This window comes from Hydra vulgaris, chromosome 09 (assembly GCF_038396675.1).
Source record: "Hydra vulgaris chromosome 09, alternate assembly HydraT2T_AEP".
Taxonomy (NCBI): Eukaryota; Metazoa; Cnidaria; class Hydrozoa; order Anthoathecata; family Hydridae; genus Hydra; species Hydra vulgaris.
The window spans coordinates 22,036,981-22,058,716 of record NC_088928.1 but is presented as its reverse complement, the minus strand read 5'-3'; the positions used below and the strand labels follow the sequence as shown (position 1 = coordinate 22,058,716).

General features: G+C 30.9%; 1 protein-coding gene across 1 annotated transcript; it reads right to left on the bottom strand.

Moving 5' to 3' along the window:
* Positions 1-2,698: 2,698 nt before the first annotated feature.
* On the bottom strand, positions 2,699-5,712 carry LOC136085341 (uncharacterized). The gene is made up of 5 exons (XM_065806639.1): positions 5,470-5,712; positions 5,135-5,355; positions 3,874-5,015; positions 3,455-3,748; positions 2,699-3,262 (listed from the first exon to the last, which is right to left on the bottom strand). The coding sequence occupies exons 1-5, from the start codon at positions 5,697-5,699 to the stop codon at positions 2,699-2,701; spliced, it is 2,451 nt and encodes an 816-aa protein (XP_065662711.1). The 5' UTR covers positions 5,700-5,712.
* Between the last annotated feature and the right edge of the window lie 16,024 nt (positions 5,713-21,736).

Below are 21,736 nucleotides of genomic sequence, written 5' to 3'. Positions count from 1 at the left end.
GTTTCATGCCAGCTAAGTACACCACAGATGCTATGCTTACTCTAAGAGTGTTAATGGAGAAGTATAGGGAAGGACAGAAGGAGTTACATTGTGAACTTAGAGAAAGCTTATGATAGAGTTCCGATACAGGAACTGTGGTATTGTATGAGGAGGTCAGGAGTAGCGGAAAGGTATGTGAAGGTGGTGCAGGATATGTATGAGAACAGAGTGACAGCAGTGAGATGTGCAGTAGGAATTACAGACAGTTTTAAAGTGGAGGTAGGACTAAATCAGAGATCAGCCCTGAGTCCATTCCTGTTCGCAACTGTCATGGAAAGACTGACGGACGAAGTTAGACAGGAATCCTCTTGGACTATGATGTTTGCTGATGACATTGTGATCTGTACTGAGAGTAGGGAGCAAGTGGAGCTAAACTTGGAAAGATGGAGATATGCTTTGAAAAGCAGGTGAATGAAAGTGAGCAGGAGTAAAACAGAGTACATGTGTGTAAATGAGAGGGCAGACGGTGGACAGGTCCAGTTACAAGGAGTTGACTTGGTGAAGGTCGACGAGTTTACCTACTTAGGGTAGAGGGTACAGAGTAATGGAGGAAGTGAAAGAGAATTAAAGAAGAGAGTGCAGGCAGGGTGGTGTGGATGGCACAAAGTGTCTGGTGTGATCTGTGATAGAAGGGTGTCGGCTAGAATGAAGAGTAAGATCTATAGGACAGTAGTGAGACCTGCTATGTTGTATGGACTGGAGACAGTGGCGCTGACAAAGAGACAAGTGAAGGAGATAGAGATGTCTAAGATGAAGATGTTAAGATTCTCATTTGGAGTGACGAAGAAGTATAGGATTAGAAATGAGTTTATTAGAGGATCAGTACATGTAGCATGTTTTAGAGATAAAGTTAGAGAATCGAAATTGAGATGGTTTGGACATGTAAAGAGGAGACAGGAGAGCTATATCGGCAGGAAGGTTTTGGGGATGGAACTTCCAGGTAAGAGGATAAGAGGTAGACCTAAGAGGAGGTTTATGGATGCAGTGGTGGAGAATATGAGAGTGGCTAGTGTGTCAGTGGAGGACACTCCTGACAGGGCTAGATGGAGGAGTTTAATCCGCTGTGGCGACCCCAAAACGAGAAATGCCAAAAGATGAAGAAGAAGAATATATATATATTTATATATATATATATATATATATATATATATATATATATATATATATATATATACATATATATATATACAGTAGAATCCCGTTAACTTGGACTCTGAACGGGGATATATATTTTGTCCGGCTTAACGAATGTACGAGTTACGCGAAGCATTTGGCATGTATAGAAAATTCAAAGGGAATTGAAATTTTGTTCGACTTAGTAAAAGTCCGACTTATCCAGGGTCCTAGTTAACGGGATTCTACTGTATATATATATATATATATATATATATATATATATATATATATATATATATATATATACTCATATATAAAGAATACTGGTTTCTATTATATTTATATATATATATTATATTATATATATGTTATATTATATATATATAATATTATATATACATATATATATATATATATATATATATAGATATATATATATATATATATATATATATATATATATATATATATATATACATATATATATATATATATATATATATACATATATATATATATATATATATATATATATATATATATATATATATATATATATATATATATATATATATATATTAGGCCATCCCATAATTTTTTTTTGACAACCAAATTACATGCGGAGTCGCTAATGAGTGGCGTAGAGGTCATATTTATAAGTCAAATTTTTTTATTTTTTATTTTTTCCTGTTAGAAGTATTCGCGCCGGTCGTTCGAAGTTACGCACTAGGCAATTTATGACCAAAATTGAGCAGTTTTCAACACAACGGCGCGAATCGATTCTGATGTCGAATCCAGTTAATTTTTTCATTTATATTCTCTTCATGTGTTCCCATACCAAAAAAAACACTGGGCTTTTCGAGTTAAGAAATACACAATGCCTACCGTTCACTGATTTTGATAGAAAAATCAACATTTGTGTTATTTCAAAGTGCCTTTTTGTTGATCTATGAGGTCATTTTCAGTCATGGTGCAATATTTTTTTTTTTTACTTCTTATTGGTATCAAATGATGTTTTTAAAAAAATTACTTTTATTGGAACCTAAGATTAAACAAAGCCAAACTTAAAATGGTTACCCCCAAAAGATTTGTTATAGGACTTTAAATATTTTGCTGTAGATTTAACTAGATCAAAATGTGTTGATATATTTCAGAAAATATCTACTTAGATTTTGTGTGTGTTATTTTAAATTCTCATTAAATTTTAAGTGCTCATCACAGAGCACCGCGGGAAAATTTTTTACTAGTAAATGTCGTTTATATGACTAAACCGGCATCAATCCTCGGACCTCCGATATTAAAGTAAGAACTCTAAGTACTGCCATAGCTGCTATTATATTTATTATATATATAATAAATTCTTTCCTTTAAGACACATATCTCTAAAAATCACATAATGTAGTTTTTTTTTAAATACATTTTCAAGGTTTAGAGTCTACAGTAAGGTAATTCTAATTATTAGAGATATTGGAAAGGTTTTGAATTATTAACTCACAGCCAGTAGCGAGGGAGCAGGCGTTGTAACTGACTCCTTGTATCCATTCTATGTCTTTTTAAATGGCTTTTTCCAAGAGTTTTTCATTTGGAGAAGGTTCTGAAGTTTTTCCTCGCTCTTCGCACGCTCTACATTATCTTGAATGAGTTTTACTTCACGTTCTGATGAGTCGTTAACAACTTCGACAGATTTTACGAAGCTTTGAAACTCATTGTATCCTGGAAATTCTTTCCAAAAAATCTGAGGGAGTTTCATCCATAGACATTTTTCAGAAGTATGACCTAGGATATCAAAAATTAACCAGGAATCTGGCGAAATATATGATTCAAGACCTGGTGGTTGATCTATATTAAACAAAAAACTGCTATCAGAAAGGATTTTAGTTTTGGTTCTAACCGTTCCTACATTTTTAATGCCACTCCGTTGGGTTGAATAAAGAACTTTTGCCATCTTTTCCATTTCGATGTAGTGATCTTTATTAGAACATGCTAGCGCCAGCACCACGGTTGATGGATCCAAATACCACATATGGTTTCGCCATGATTTTAATACCACTTCTGCGACAGGCTCATACGCATTGTAATGGCACATCTGCCAATAGTTTCGTTGATCCTAAGAGTGTGAGTTAAAAATAATGCAATACAGATAGTAAGTAAGGTTGATAATGACACGTTTAACATCTAATGTAATAAGTGTCATTTATTTATGTCATTATTCTAAAACAATTTAGTTGGTATTTTTTTGAAACAAATTATTCTTAAATTATGAGACTAATATAAAAATATTTAGGAAATTAAGTTTTACTTCAAAAGCTGCAGAATCAGAAAACTCGCAGGTCAAAAACCACGATGCCCAGAAAAGAGAAATGTATTCAGCCATTCTGTTGATCTCTTTGACAATTTCATTACTCAGAAAAAGAACCTGTCTGATCTTAGGGAGAAGCAAATTGAACTTCATATAGTACAATGCCTTTGCCATGAACCTGGCGTGTGAAATAGCTCCGGTTTTGTGAATTATATACCTAACTGTCTGATCTTCTTCAAGGAACATAATTACAACCTCTGCCAGTTCACAATAATCTTTGCGCTTCTCAAAAGTCTAAATGTATATAATTTACAACTTAATTAAAAACTTTTATGTTTCTTCTTTCTATTTTTATAGTTGGTATATATATTTGGTATAAAGTTGTTTTAAAGTAATATTTTTCTTTATTTTAACCTTACCTGACTATTTCTTAACTTGTTTTTATCTATCAGGTCCTTGCAAGTTTTTAGCGCCAATAGAGCCTGCTTCTCCAACCAGGTACCCTTAACATTCTGGTGATTAAATTTCAACAGCACCTTCTCGTTGTTTGCATCAATACCATGCCAGTTCTGCTTTAGAGATTTAAATAGTTGATTCTCTGGTCCAACAGATTTGTTTACTGCAACTTCATTGCAAAAGTGTTTTATATGGAGCTCTCCTACATGATGGCGGCAGGCTAACAAGAGCAATGGTCGGCCATGAAAATTAGCTAATCTTGCACAAGCTCCTTTTAAATAGCCAGTGTTTGAAGCAGTGGTATCAAAACAAACTCCGTGGATGAACTGCCCTAGATCAAAAGAATCTAATAGATTTTGAATTGCTGTGAACTGAGCCTCACCACTGCCGTGTTCCAACCCTGGAGCGCCTAACAGATGGGACTGATTGTCATGCCTTATAAGCACACAAATTCGGTCTTTTGTCTCATCTATGCTACCCGTATAATCTTTGATAATTTTGCTATCAAAATGCACAATGATGGGTTTACCGCTCGTCTTAACCATACTGGTTATGTTTGCTCTAAGAACACCAGCATCATTTCTTATTATTGTATCAAAAATCCTGTGAGTTGAGCTGTGGGATAATGTTACATTTTCTATATCTCCACCGGCATTGCAAAGAAAAGAAGAGATAAGTGCTGTTGCCTGGTTAGTAGATATTCCCATCCCAATAGCAGTTCTGGCAGTTTTTGAAAAAATGTCTTTTGGTATCTTTAGAGTCATATTTTTAACTGTCTTCTTCTTTGATGCGTTACCAATCTTAAAATCATCTTCGGAACATGTATCATTAGAGTCATCAGTAATCATTTCACTTTCAGAGGAAAATCCGGAGAAATCATGGAAAGTTTTTTTTACTATACCAGAGGTTTTAGAGTTATTTCTTGATGCAGATCTATTACTAACATCTACAAACCGACCGTCCAACGCTCCAATCACCATCTTTCTGCAACTTAGCTGGTCCCGTATGAAGGTTAAATCTTCAATCTTATCTGCTTCCAGTCTTAGCCTATCAGTCTTTAAACTACGTTCAAGAAGCGTAATGTCTTCTCCAGCCCAAAATAATCCTTTAAATTTAATTTTATTAGGTAAGAACAAGAAAAAGTAAACTATTTACTTCACAATAAATTAGCTTAGTACTGGCAGTTTGACTAGAAAATCTTAACATTTAATATTTATCCCCTACCTGTCATTGATTTCTCAAATTTATTTCTTGTCTCAAGATAACCAATTCCAATTTTTTTCTGGGATTTCTTCAATGCTATGTACTTTTCTACATACTTCTTGACATGATACATCATCCTTTTGTCACTGATGACTTTGAAGCCAGTTTTTCTCCAAGGAATTAAGATTCCGGAAAGGATACAACTGACATTGCAAAATTCATTGTTTGTTATGCATTTTAATCTATGAAGAACTTCCGTAAATTAAAAACATAACTTATTAAATTATCTTTACTATATATGACATAAAACATGAAATAACGTTCTTATCTATTGATTTCTAAAGCTAAAAGCTTACTTGAAAGTTTTGGACATTAAAGGACAAGCGACGAGATCCTTCAGTGCTTTCTTTGGAAATTGTTCTCTTAAAAATAAGTAGCGTTGGATAACGTGAATCCTTAGGGGCAGCTGGTTTGTTTCCATTCTATCCAGAGTGACGTTAACTAGGAACATGTTCTTGCGACTCGATCTTCTTTTTTTAAACCCCTTCTTGGGACAGGGATACACCTCAGATACTTTTGTTGTCATAGCTAGCTTTAAAACAAAATTTCATGTTACTCATTGATCATAATGTTAATCACTATAAACATTTTCATAATTTGTATGAAGTTTCAAATTTTTTAAAAGTTTATTTAAAATATTATAAATGTTTAAATAGCCTAATTCATTTAACTATAATTATAAAATATAACATGCATTATTAGTTATGTTGTTATAATAAACTTACTTGAGGTGGTAATATTAGATTTTTTATAATTAAAAATTGTTAAGTAGCTCGATAAAAAAATTGTTTTCTTAACTGCGCTTTTTTTAAATATTACCCGATTTTTGCGTTTCTAAAGTACCACCTGGTAACAAATATGATAATAATAAAAATGCGCACAATCGGTATGGATAAAAAACCTTCCATTCTTTGTATTGACGCAGTTAAATTGTTAAAGGTTTATAAATTTCTATTCGCGCTGATCATTTGAAACTGCCCATAAAAACTCAAAAAATGTAAAAAAGTTAAACTTTAAACGAATGGCGCGAGAATAAATACTCATCCAGAAAAAAAATTAAAAAAATTCATTAACAAACCAATATCTTAGGAACATTTTGAGACACTCCGTGAAATAAAATTCGTTCATGAGGGTCAAAATGGGATGGCCTAATATATATATATATATATATATATATATATATATATATATATATATATATATATATATATATATATATATATATATATATATATATATATATATATATATATATACACATATATATAAAGAATAATGGTTTCTATTATATTTTAGAAATGAGCAATCAAAATAGAGAAGGTTTGAATACTCCTTTTATTTTATATAATATTTATAAATAAAATATAAATTCATGATACGTAAATAATCCTAATAAATATTCAGTTTAATATTTTATTATATAGAGATAAATTTGAATATCTTTATGAGAGAAAGAAGTTTTTTTCCGAAGTAAGTCAATACAATTTTATATATACTCAACATTGTATCAGTTATATATAATCTAATATTTAACTAAGATAAAAAATACATAAAATAATTGCGCAGACTTTAAAACAACGCACCTGGATTCGGATTCACAAAACATTCGAAAGGGTAAATTTGGCGTAAGTTTGACGTAAGTTTTAAACTTAATAGTTTTCTTATTCACAAAACTTGCGCAGTTGCTAAGCACTAAACTTGCGATATATATTTTGTAAATTATAAAACATCAAAAACAGCATCGTACTAACTAATTTTTCTTTTTTGTGATATTTCGGTATAATTTTTATAGACCATCATCAGACGTAAAATAACAATTTATAAACCAGTCAACCTTACAAGAGAACATAGATTAGCATTAAATAATTTAAAAAGAATAGAGATGTGTTAAATATTTATCCATTTGATAAAGGTCCTGGATTTGTTATTATAAATGAGTTCGATGCTTTTCAGAAACTTGATAAAGAAGTTAATAACTCAATAATATTAAACTATGATCCTACCCAAAAACTTATGAAAAAGTTCCAGAAACTGTTGTGCAAATTAAGAAAAGAAAAGAAATTTGATAAAAAAAAATGTATTTCCAATTATATCCGTCTGACTGTATTCCTCCACGACTTTACGGTGTTATAAAAGCTCACAAGCCAAAAAAAAATTATCCAATGCGACCAGTTTCTACCATTGGCACTCCTCCATATGGTACCTCATAATATCTTGTTAAAATTATTCAGCCTACCCTAAACAAAACAAAACACGCTTGTTGAATTCTACATCATTTGTCAATGAAGCAAAATCCTGGTGTATCAGTCCAGATAAAATTCAAGTATCATATGATGTAAAAGCTTCGTATACATCAATACCAATTGATAAAGCCATACCTGTGATTATTGATTATCTTAACAATGATATAAATGATCTTAAAACAAGAACCAAATAAACACTTACTGACATCCACCAATTAATAGAACTATGTCTTAGTCAATGCTATTTTTTGTATAAAAATGAAATTAGAACCAATAAAAATAACTAACACAAATAATTACCATTATGATTTCAAAGTCCATAAAAATCTGCACCGAAAAACACATTAACAGCGAGATTCAGTTTAAAATATGTTTGTTGAAAACGGTCATAAGAGATCAAATCTAGAAACAATTGCCGCGAATTACCTTTCAAGTAAAAATAATCCTAACAACAAAGTTGCAAAAAAGCTAGAAAATAATGTTGCGATAATAAAGCTACCTTGGTTACCAACAATTAAACCGAAACTACGAAAAGCACTAAAAACATTATGTCAAAGTTATTTTTACAATACCACCTCATTTAAAAACAATTCTTTGAAACAACAAATCTAATTTAATGCCAAACAAATCTAGTTTAAAGCTTACGTGTTCGTGTGGGGGAATTTATATTGGGGAAACAAAAAATAGAATTTTGCAAAGAAGCACAGAACACTAAACTAATAGAACAAGTGGCAATTGGCATGCTTCTGGAGCAACCGAGCATTGCAAAGAATGTCATGGGATATTTGACTGGCTGCACCCAAAAACTTTATCTATAAATAACAACTATCATGAAAGGAAAATAAGGGAATCGCTTGAAATTAACTATGCGCAAACATCACAGTAGGTTAAGCAATACCCGGCACTGCTTAACAGAGATAAAGGAGTAAAGGTTATTTTACGTCTGATGATGGTCTATACAAATTAGACCGAAATATCACAAATAAGAAAAATTAGTTAGTACGATGCCGTTTTTGATGTTTTATAACTTATTATAAATTTATGCACTGCAAGAAATGTCGCTTAAACACTTAATTTCGTAAGTTCGATTCAAGTTCGATTCGTAAATTATGGTATTCACATCTTAAGAAAATGCTAAGCTAGATTTAAGCAAGAAAAGTTACGTTTGGTAGGAGCTACCTTAACTTTAGCGTAACTTTAAGATATCACATATTCTGATTTTTTTTTTTAAATTTATGATAAGATTTTTTAAAATTTGTGATAAATAAGTTATAATGTATATAATTGTATATCTCCCTAAAGTGTATATGTCCCTAAAAAATATAGTATAAATTATAGTATAATTTATAGTATCAAAAGAACTCAAAAGAACATACATATTATATTTGTCACAAATTTAAAAAAATCTTTTCACAAATTTTAACAAAAAAAACGGATCTATAATTTGTAAATTAAACTACTTTTTGTTATAGTATAATAAAAAGTATTTGTTTAATTGGTAATACTGCAGTTAAGAAGCGTAAAATAATTTAATAATTTTGATTTTAGAGCTCTCGCTCGCAAAGGCTAAAAGTTCCTAAAACAATTATAAAAACCAAAGTAGATAAATTTCAAAGTAGTTATTTTTTAAATACGTTTTTGTTTCATATTTTTGTTTTTTGTTTTTATTGTTAATATTTAATTATTTTATTATTTATATTGGTAATAATTACTTAATACATTATTAAATATGTAAAGAAATTTAAATTTTTATATTTTATGATTGTATAATTTTAGTTTGGTTTATACAAATTTCTAATTACAATTATAGAATATAGGATACTACAATTATTGTACTTGCTAATATATTTTTAAAAATAATTGAAAATTTTATTTATCAACTACAGAGGGTACTGACGAGACACACAAGATAGAAACACCGAAAATATTGGAAACTCTTTAAATGTTTGACGCCAGATAAATTTATGAAGATGTGATGTAAACAAGTCTTCACACGTACCAAACTGCTTTCGTTTGACACGCATCCAAAGGTTTTCGACGTTTTGTGTATGAACATCGTTATCAAGGGAATTAACAAAATTGCGTTTATGCATGACAACTGAATGAGAATATATACCATCTTGGAGGTTATCTAAACCAGCATAAGAACCCCAGCCATCGAAAACGATATGACTTCCTGGCAAAATAAATCTTTCTATGAGGTTTTTGAGAGTTGAGGGAACTTCAACTAAGAAGCACTTGCGTGACTCTCTTTCGATTCCACCAAATACCCAATGATCTGGGCGCCACTGCCCACGATGATATTTACTGTGAAAGTATTTAGATTCGTCAATTTCGACTACAATTGGTGCTTCAACAGCGTTAATACCCCCTATCATTGTTGGATTTGTTTCCAGGTAAACTTTGCAGAGATCTCCGCAAAAGTTTCCCCAATCACCTAATGTATGGCTAGCGTCATTTATACAGGCTTCATGTTGTATATCGCTCTGTAACATATTCCGACTCCACCCATAAATATAACAACTCAACTTTTGAAGTGTCGACCTACTTTGACTGAAGAAGGATCCCTCTCTTACACTTCGCCGCTGTTTGCAACCTTTACAATACCACCGGTAACCATCTGTGGCATTTTGATTTGCGTACATACTATTTTTTATCAATCTGCGCTTTGCATAATGGTTGTTTAATAGAGTAACCAAGCTCCATTAAACACCAATTTTCTTGCAACACACGTGATTCAGCCAGGATTTCATCTTCAGCAACAATAGTTGTTAGAACACTTGGTCTCCCAGGACCAACACGTTGCATAACCAATTAAACAAATATTTACCATGTTAACTATGAATAACTATTTACTTAATATATTCAGAGCAGAATTAATTAATAAAATTAATTTTTGTATATATAAATATAATACGTATATAATATATATATATATATATATATATATATATATATATATATATATATATATATATATATATAAATATATATATATATATACACATATATATATATATATAAATATATATATATATATATATGTATATATACATATATATATATATACATATATATATATATATATATATATATATATATATATATATATATATATATATATATATATATATATATATATATATATGTATATATATACATATATATATATATATATATATATATATATATATATATATATATATATATATATATATATATATATACACACAGACTTCTTAAACAAAGATAGCTTACTTGGCGTAAGCTCCTCGGCTCCGATTTCTTGAACAAGTAATATACACAAAATGTAGAGAATCAAGATTTACTTATACAACTTAACTTAAAAAATCTAAATTCATTTGTACTTTAATTTAGTTGAAAATAAATTAGCTTGTATTTTAAAAACTTTAATTTCAATTAAAATAAAAACTATGATTTTGATATAAATATTGAGTTATTGATGGACATTAATACGATACATCCAAAACTCCGTAAATGATGAAGGTTTTTGTTTTATAAAAAAGTTTAGTATTTAAAAAACTTGTTTGTCAATTTTCATTAGCAAAATATTTAAATTAAACTTAACCACATTTTTAAAGTTCACTGCTTAAGAGATTGTCCTTAAGTAATGCAACGCTAAATTTCGCTAATAACACAGGCCAAAAAAATTATTTCTGTTGCCAAGCAAACACTGCGTTTTCCGTAGAGTATTTTTCATTTTGATTTCAAATATGCAATTCATTTTTCAACATCACGTCAAGTTGTAAAGATATTTTGGTTCAAATCTTTAGCATTTGGGATAAAGTCTCTGATATTGTTAAAAAAAATTATTATTCAAAAGTATGTCAACCTGGGTTTCAAATGAAGCGCAGTTTCATAAAATTTTAAAAAATAATATTTGTTTGTATTAAAAATGAACCTTCTTATATTATTGCTTAGAAATCTTTTGTTTAAAGCCTTTTTTTTTGTTGGCCTGTGTAACAGATAAAAAGTTTTCCCTCGTAGTGCTTTAAGTTAAATAACAAAAATCAAAATAGCGCACCAAGTTTAAGGAAAAAGAGTTTAAAATCTCCTTCTTCTCTTTTTAAAATAAACTCAGTGTTGCGAATTTATAAATGATCTCTTTACAAAATCAGTCTAATTGGCTGATATAACCGACCTCCAGGTGCGTTGTTTTAAAGTCTGCGAAATTATTTGATGTGTTTTTTATCTTAGTTAAAAATTAGATTATATGCAACTAATGCAATGTTAAGTATTTATATTGGCTTACTTCGTAAATATATACATTGGCTTACTTCGGAAAAAATCTTCTTCCTTTCCTAAAGATATTTAAATTTATCTCTGTATAATAAAATAACAAACTGAATATTTATTAGGATTATTTACGTATCAATAATTTTTAGTTTATTTATAGATATTATATAAAGTAAAAATAGCATTCAAACCATCTCTATTTTGATTGTTCATTTCTAAAATATAATAGAAACCTTTATTCTTTTGTCAAAAACATAAAAATTTTATTAATTCCGAAATAAGATTCAATCCTTAAAAAAAAGAACACAATAAGAAAACTTGAAATCGAAATAAATGAAACTTGCTAATTATTTTCTTGATTAACAATATATGAAAAGGAACATGGCATTGCATGACATATTTTCAGTAAAAATAAAACAATCAAGTTACGGTTTTCAAAATCGTTTATTTTTTGCTCGATTTTGAAAGCCGTCAGTTAGGCGAAGTTTCTTAAATTAATCGAAGTTGAAATCCGTTAAACTTCGAAAAAAATTTAATTAAACCGTAAAAACTTGTAGCTTTAACTTTTAATCAACTTTGAAAACCTTTAAAAGTTGTAAAAACTTAATTAAAACGATGTTGAGAGCCGCTCAACATCGTTTTAATTAAGTTGTAAAAACTTAATTAAAACGATGTTGAGAGCCGCGAAAAGTTGTAAATTAAAATTTTACGGTTATGAAAGTTGTTTAAACTTGTTTACAAATTTGAAAACCTTAAAATTTGTGTATGTTTTTTAATACGATTTAAACATTGTAAAATATCAAACAAATATGCCAAAGACCCATCGCTCGCTGGTTTGGCAGTACTTATTGAAGGAATACACGGGAGATAAGACCTATGGTGTGTGCAAAATCTGCAAGAAGGACCTAAAAATGAATTCTGGGCCAACATTGACCCTAAGTGGTCACCTGCGATCCAACCATGAGGATGAGTGCATCAAAATGTGTCAGAATCAAAAGATACGAGATGAGGCAGAAGCAGCTAGTGAGGACAAAGTTGAAGAGGCAGAAGATGAATTAGAAACAGTTGGCACTGGTAACTTAGTTATATAATGGATATTACTATGCGATATAGCGAAGTTATACAACTTGATGTCAAATTTATATGATTTTTTATTGATATAAACAATGGCATCTGAAGTTAATTCAATGCTAACAAATGTATACAATTTTTTTTTAGGTCACAGGAAAAGAAAAAGGGTTCTAAAAGCCAGAAAGAATCTGTGCTATTCAACACAGAGCACCACTCAACTTCGTAGTGATATGGAGCTCATGATTTACCTTGCAACTGACAACAGCCTTTCTACATGTGTGACTATATCCCGTTCACAAGACTATTGCCCATTTTGAATCTAGGTTTAAGGATAAAAGTGATGCCTACATGCCTCGCTTTAAGTTACCTTTCCTCTATAGGAATCTGCAGATTCCTTGTCAAACATGCCACGAAGAGCATGTTTGACAAGGAGCTTCCTCATTGCGACCGAGTTACAATCAGCATTGACATCTGTACCTCACGCAACAACGATCCGTTAATGACGGTGACGCTTCATTACATAACAAATGAGTTTGTTCTACAAAAGGTAACTGTTGGAGTTGTTCCATTCTCAGGAAAGCACACTTGTCAGAACATTGGTACTCAGTTGGACAACTTGGTTAAAAGTTTTGAGTCACTCAAAAAGGTCACAAAGCGGGTTGTTTTGTGATCAAGCTTCAAATATAAAAGCGGCACTGAGGAAGCCAGAGACTCTTGCTGATCTTGAAAGTGGTTCAATCACGTGCATCAACCACAAGATAAACGTGGTCTTGTCAAGGACTGTCAACAAACAGCCTGATACCAAGGCTGCTACCAATGCATGCAGCACAATCTCTGCCCGAGTCCATCACTCTCCTCTTGCTGAAGGGGTGTTGAAAAAGAAGTGCCTCGAGATGAATGGTAATATTTATAACTTTTTAAGTAGATACGAATACAAAGTTTTGCAACTTAATGTCAAATTTTTACAAATATTTTTTAATTTTAAACAAAGTTTTCCAAGAGTTTACGATTTCATGCTAAGCTTTTGCGAATTTTTATTTTAGTTTTTGTTTCAATACCCTACAGAGAGATCACTTCTCCTTGCGCCACTAAATGGAACTCTGTCCAGATGATACTCATATACATTATTCATCTCCTAAGTGTGCTGTGTGCTCTCCGTGTTGACAAAAAGTAATGGACCACACTTATTCCTACGGATGAACAATTTGAGCTGGTTGCAACCATCCTGCCATTGTACACTTATGGTGTAAGGGGTGAGACTTTAAATAAGTTGATTACCCATGAGCTTTTTAAAGATGATGGTGAGACTGAATTCTGGAAGGCAACAGCAAAGGTAAGAGCAATGAAGTATAATATAAAATAAATTTCTTTAAAATTAGTTAGTTTAATTCTACTAATCTTAATGAAATCAAATAAAAAGTAATTGAAATTTTAATTTGAGGATACGATGTCATACGGGGAGAGGGAGAAGGGGGGAGGGTTCAAAGTTAAACAAACTTTTTAAAAATTATTTGAATTTAAATAATTTTAGAATAAAGTAAGCAAAGTTACGCGAAGTTTACTAAACGTTTAACATCCTCCCTACCTTTTAGACTGTGTCCAGTCAATTCAGGCAGAAAAAGGCTACAGCTGAGGGTCCTCCAATTACCGTTGAGTGGGCAAAATGAGGAGAAAAACTGTGATAAACTCAAAGGTTGATTTCCTAGACTGGTGAAGGCCACATTGCAGAGAGATGTCCATATGGCAGGACCAGCACGGGAGTATTACTACCTGCCAGCCTAAAGTGACTCAAATAAGCGGGCCTTAAGTGAAATTGGCAGGTGGTTCACGAAAAGAGAGGAGGTTGTCTTCAAAAATCACTGAAAAGTTGGTCTTCATCAACGAGAACTTCAATCTGTTAAACTCCTCTGTACCAGTTTGGGAATACTGCTCCATAGAAGAGCAAATGGCGGCTAGACCTGCTCCAGACAGAAATCAAAATGATGATGATGATGGCTCAGAATAGGATGATGATACCGCCACATTAAAAATAAAATCTCCAGTAATGTTGAACTGGAAAGGCATGACAGACATCATTTGGGCTCCCAAGGCAAGGAAGTAGCACAAGAAAATGAGAATGAATGACTGGAAGCGGACAACTAAATATTCATTACTAGGGCAGCATGCTAAGATTATTTTAGATTAGATAATCGATAAAATGCAAGAAATTTTTCACATGTTTAAGAATTGGATTTTTGAAATCTAGAATGATTATTAAATAAATGCAAAAGTTTTGGCATATCTTTTGTATATTCTGTATTTCTGTAATGTTACTGTAGTGTATACTTCAAATTTTTATGATTAAGAAATTAGAACTTAGAAAGGCAGAGATTGCTAGCATATACTAAACCAGTTATCACTTCACTTTACTTTATATCGGCGACTTTGAACCTGAACATAGGTAGCATCTCATCGATTGTGATTTTTTCCAAATCTAAGGGATAGAGTAGGAGTTTAGGAGAATAGAAGGGAAGAGCTTAATTGTGCTAGTACAGCCACATACAATTTTGAAAGCCTTTAGAAATTTTAAACAATTTTAAAACACGTGATTTTCGAATTTACATAACTTTTCACGATTTTAAAAACTGCGAATATATACTTTATTTGAACTTATGCGATTTTGAAAACCGTCAAATTAAATTGCATAAAACTTTTTACGATTTTGAAAACCGCGAAAATATATTTTATTCAAAGTAATACGATTTTTAAAACCGTTTAATTAAATTTTGTGCAACTTTTAACGATTTTAAAACACGCTCACACGCGACGCACAGTGACCCAGGTTAACCTAAAAATGGCAAAAAGTCCGAAAAAAAAAGTGGAAGTTTTATAATTTTTAGACTTAAAATGTTAAAGTAAAACTACTTTTTGGTCTAAAATCAACTTTAAATAATTTTACAGATATTATTATTGTGTAATTTTAAAGGGATATATGTGTAAAAAGTTAAACTTATCACCATAAAATTATGAAAATTAAAGGTATGGTTATCTTGTAAGCAACCTTATTTTCCACCTCCATACAAAACTTTATTTTTGTTTTTGTTAAAGTAATGAGTGCTTAAATATTTAAAATTTATTTACTTTTTTTTTTTAGATTTAAAAAACAAGTTTTTTTTAATTTTTCTTTTAAAAATTAAAGTTTTAGTACACAATTTTAAACATAAGTGCCAGCCAAAAAAAAGTTCCACGTTGTTCCACGTTCAATTTTAGTGAAATAAAACCACTAAGCTACAGCCAAGTAAACTCTGCAAAATTTGCTGCAACCTCCTGCTCCTTAAGGAGATATTTTAAATTGATTCATGCATAGTGTTGTCAAATGCAACACCGCCCCTCCCTTTCCAATTTAAAAAGAGTTTTCGGACGCGTGTGTAATAATATACAATCTAGTATTTACCTTTTAGGGTAAATAAGCCAATTAATGGCCATTGATCATTTAATGGCCGCCTTTAAAAGCTTTTCTCATAAAAAACTATGACACAACTTGTCCTATATTATTATTTAAAATCAATTACTTCATTAAAACTTTGTAAATATTGCAATTCCAGGATAGTTCTAGAAGGCTTTAGTCACTAAAACTAAATGTCAAAGACATATAAATTGTAACAATTTTACGTCTTGTTTTCTTAAAATTATACTTTAGAGTCTTTTTTTTGTGCGTTGCAAATATTTGTGCCAGTCCATTCAGGAAGGAAAAAAAAGATAAATATCTTATGTACAGTTTGAAACAAAAGTATTTAGTTGATGTTTCACATATAATGTTTTAACTGAATTAGATTATTCCTTTTCTAATAAACCATTTACTGGCCGGTTAAATAATCCATTTACTGGCCATGGCCAATAAATGGTATCAGGTATAAAATTTTTTAGTTTCATATTTTTATATAGGATTTTCTCACACTTATTTATTATTCATGTGTGAGAAAAGTTAAGTTAAGATATTAACAAAATCCACATTTGAAATAGTTTCTGATTTTCTGAGTTCATTCTACTTTTAAAGTTACTTTAAAAGTAAAATGCTCAATCATTTTAAAGTTAGTTTTAAAATCATTTTAATGTTACTTTGAAAGTAGAATGAACTCAGAAAGTTTTAGTTAACTATAATTATAGTTAATTATGTTCTGATAATGTTGTTTCAATAAAAATACACCATTAAAGTAAATATATGATTTTCCTAAATGTATTTTATGAATGTATGTTTTTAATTTTTTATTTTTAATAGATAATAATATTATATGAAACCATGAAACCAGTTATTTCAACAAGGATAATAAAAAAACGCGTACTATGGACTGAGAATAACATGAAACTAGCAGTACATGCAGTTGCATCAGGTATGTCTCAACGGAAAGCAAGTGTATCATATAAAGTTCGGCAATCAACTCTGCAAACCATAATCTCTGAAAAGTCCAAAATAAGAGCGAAACCAGAGAAAAAGCCAATGCTAGGTGACCTTGAAGAAAAACTAATTGATTATACTGGCAATCGTGCCCAAATGGAAATCGGTTTTGGGAAAAAAACATTTATCACTTATGCTGCTAAGCTTGCTAAAAAACATAACATAAGTTTTAAAAATGGTCGACCTAGTGAAAAGTGGTAGCAACTACTTAAAAAGAGACACAGTTGTGTTAGTCTTCGTTGTCCAGAAGCTACAGCTTCTATACGACACATGTGTATCGATAGGTTAAAGGTTTCCAAACATTTTACCTCTTTAGAAGTTCTGATACAAAGTAAGAATTTACAGGACAAACCAAAATGTATGTGGAACATGGATAAAACCGGGATGCAACTAGTGCATAAACCTAGACATGTTATTGCCAGGAAAGGCTCAAAATATATTCAGAGTCGAACAAGTGGCAACAAGGAAACAATTACTGTTATATGTTGCGTAAATGCAGCTGGTCAAGTCATACCACCTCATATAATAGGGAAAGGAAAAACTGTACGAACTCTTTATGGTTCTGATACCAAAAATGCTCCAAGAGGAGCAACATGGAGTGTGTCTGAAAAGGGCTGGACAAAACGAGGTATTGCGGAGTTATGGTTTGAGAAAACATTTCTTCCAAATATTGGCTCAGCAAGACCACAGATTTTAATCCTAGAGGGACATGACTCACACAATTTTGTTGAAATGATTGAGCTGGTTATCGTAAACCAAATTGAAATTGTCGAGCCTCCAGCTCACACCAGCAACTGGTTGCAGCCTTGTGACAGAACAGTTTTTAAGTCCCTGAAAACTGTCTAATCTGAGGAATGCCAAACAATGATGAATGATTACCCAAGTGTAGTAGTTTCGCATTCTAATTTTTGCAGTTTATTTTCAAAAGCGTGGAAATATGTTATGACTGACACAAATATACGCTGAGGATTTAGAGCTTGTGGAATTTATCCTTTTAATCCAGATGCTATTCCTAAAAAGGCATTTATCCCAAACATTTTATATATTAAAATTTCAGATGCTGTCCCAGGTCAAAATGTATGCAACATTTCAACAATAAACAACCTTCCATTATTGTTTGATCTATCAGAAAACACTTTTGCGATTAACTCGCTGTCTTCTACCAAACCAGAAGAAGAAAATGAGTTTATTGATTTTTTAATTCAAGACAATGCTGTGCAATATTCAAATATTGTTACAGAACACAGCTATACAAGAATCAAACTGGTACAAGACAATGAATTTATTAAATTTCTGAATTTATTAAATTCTGAATTTACTACTTCTGACTACTTATTAGACTTCTGAATTTATTAAATTTTCAAGACAATACTCTGGGTTTGAATATTAATACTGATATGTCTTGAAGAAGTAAAAGTAATTGAATCAACATTAGATTCAAATGATAAAATTTTTTTTTTTGCAAAACATTAACAGATCTTCCATTTCCATTTGGTAATTCATCTTGTCCATCAGACAAAGATTCAGATGTTCTTACATATCCTTCTCCACAAATTAAACAAACAAACACTCAAAAAACTCTAATTTAAAGTTTTTTGTTCTGACCTCAGAGGAGGCTTATAATGCAAAGCTTGAAGATAGAGCTTCAAAGGTAGCTATTGAAAATAGAAAAGTTGAAAAACAAAAGATTTGAAAAAAAAAAAAAATTTTGCAAAAAAAAGCTAGATCGTATATCAAACTTGAAGAAATTGACCGAGGTGAAAAAAGATGATATTTTATAAGAAGGTGAAAAAAGATGATATTTTATAAGAAAATTTTTTTAGGTATTTTTGTTCATGTTAATTCATCTTAATGAGTGTATAAATAATTTAATTGAACAAGTTATCTTGATTTTATAACGTGCTTTTTATTTATTTTTAATTTTATGATAATAAATCAATTACAATGCCCTATTCAATCAAATACAGCCAACGGCCAATAAATGGTTAAGATGGCCAGTATTTGGTAAAATTGTTTACCTCTAATATCTGGGTTATATATAATTTTATTGTTATTTATAATCACAATAATTTTTACTTAAAATGTCAGAGCTTTTAATTTTCTAAAATTTTATATATGGTATGTAACATATACTTAAGTATTTTTCTGTAACGGGTGTTTCTTGTAAAAATGTGGCCAGTAATTGGCGTAAGTACCCTATTTTGAAAATAAAAGAAGTCTAATCATAATATTATTTGGAAAAAAAAAATTAAGCTTTAAAAGTGAAATGAAAAGGTTGGATTTACTTTTAAAAATTCGCGAATCTGAAACAAATAACGAAGCGGTTCCTGAAATACTTGTTGAATTTATCAAAAAATCCGAAATAATTCCTAAAGATAAACTTGGTGAACTAAATAGAATTGTACAGATTTTTATTTCGAAGGTGAAAAATAGGCTTAAAAAATATTGTAGAAACTATGAAAAGTTTTTAAAGTACGAAAATAATTGGCTCGGAAAAAATCTCATTAATTATAGTGTGTCTTTTCATCCTAGATCTGGAAGACCAATTAAGGAATGGGGAGATCTTTGTGAAAGAAGTAAAAGAGCAAAGATTGCAGATTTAGCTAATGAACATCATGTAGCTCTATCTCTTGTTGCATCAAAGAGTGCTAAATCAGCAGAAGAAAACGATTCAGCTTATATTTTGAAAAGAACTTCTAAACGTGTTGATGTAGCTCAGATGAGAAGAAGTATTGATTCCTTGACTCCAACAACTATGAAACTAGAGGAGGCTCTTGCTCTAAAAACGCAAACTGACTTAAGTGATTCACAATACCAAATGTTGAGAAATTCAAATATTTTTCTTAATGTAAAAATATATCCTAGTCTTAATAAGCTTGGGTTTGATGGAGCTTCAAGTCAAAGTATTTACAAAAAAAAAATTGATAGCCTTAATTTTACTGAAGAATCAAAGCAAGAAGATAGCCTGTTTAGCACAGCTATTGTACCTCTTCTGTTTAAATTTGAAAACATTGACTTTTGGAAAAATTCTAAAAATTCTAGCTGCCATTTTTGTAGACCTCTTCACCTGCAATATAAAAAAGAGACATCAGAGTTGTGCAAAGAAGAAGAAGCTGATCTTCAAACTCAAATGAATCAGTTAAAACTTTTCTCAAAAGATTTGAATATTGCTGGTGCAGTAATAACTATTAAGGTTACTTTTAAAATTAATATGACCATGTTTGATGGAAAAGTAATAAATTTATTGACTGACACAAAGTCAACTCAGTCTTGTAATGTGTGTGGTTGTAAGCCCAAAGAGATGAATGATATAGATTTAGTTAAAAAAAAGCTTGTTAATGAGAAAGCCCTTAAACTAGATATTTCAAATTTGCACTGTTGGATAAGATCTTTTGAATTCATCTTACATTTAGGTTATAAAATGGAAATCCAGAAGTTTCAAGCCAGAACTGAAAAAGAGAAGCTAACTGTAAATTTAAAGAAGAATTTTATTAAATCAAAGTTCAGAGAAAAGTTGAGTCTCATTGTTGACCAGTCCAAAGTAGGCTTTGGTAATAGCAATTATGGAAATACTCCAAGAAGAGCATTTGAGAACTCTGCGATTTTCTCTGAAATAACAGGGGTTGATATGGAAGTTATAAAGAGAATGCACATTGTCCTTATTACAATATCCGCTGGGTACCATATCGATAGTAATCAATTTGAAGTTTATTGTACTGATACAGCTAAAATTATAGTTAATAAATATGGTTGGTATATAATGCCACCCAGTGTTCACAAAATTCTGATACATGGTTGCTCCATTTCAAAGCAATTTGATTTGCCAATTGCCCAATACTCTGAGGAAGCTCAGGAAAGTCTAAACAAGCAATTCCGAAATGTAAGGTTGCATCACACGACAAAAATATCAAGAATTAACACAATGAAAGATCAGATGCACTACCTTTTGATTAGATCGGATCCAAAAATCTCAAGCATTTCATTTGTAAAACACAGGAGTTATCAAGAAAGAACTTTGCCTCCAGAAGTAGTGAACTTATAAGTAATTTAAATTGTAAAAAGATTTTAATATTCTAACTTGTTTATTTTTGTATTATAGATTGCGTTAAAGACTCATAACGTGCTTTGTTAAGCGTCTGCGCGCATTTAGCAAATTCGCGCGCGTTAAACGCGTGTGCAAGTCTTTAACGCATGTGCGAGCGTTTGGGTAATAATAAAATAATGTTATATTTTGGGTCAAGGAAGCTAAGTTTTTTACTAAAAAAAAATTATTTACAAATTTTAAAGTCCTCTAATGCGTGTTTTGACGCGTACATGTGCATTATACGGGTAATAAGGGCATGTAAAAATTCCTTGACCCCAAAAACCCCTATTTTGATGCATAGTATAAGCTTAATGTACATGTTGTTAATAGTTAAGTAATTTTTGCTGCTTTTAACTTAATCTGGGTCACTGTGCGACGTCGAGGTTTCGACTTCGAAACACATCAACCTCGATTGTTTTATTTTTGATTTTCAGTCGTTTAAGAGTTCAGTTAGCGTTCACACCATAATCCAA

What these genes read in the sequence shown, in the direction of transcription:
- LOC136085341 (XM_065806639.1), bottom strand. Translation starts at nt 5,699, where the DNA reads ATGACAACAAAAGTATCTGAGGTGTATCCCTGTCCCAAGAAGGGGTTT. An exon ending in ATTTGAGAAATCAATGACAG is followed by an intron (nt 5,016 to 5,134) that starts GTAGGGGATAAA and finishes TTAAATTTAAAG; the next exon opens with GATTATTTTGGGCTGGAGAA. An exon ending in ACAAGTTAAGAAATAGTCAG is followed by an intron (nt 3,749 to 3,873) that starts GTAAGGTTAAAA and finishes ATATACATTTAG; the next exon opens with ACTTTTGAGAAGCGCAAAGA.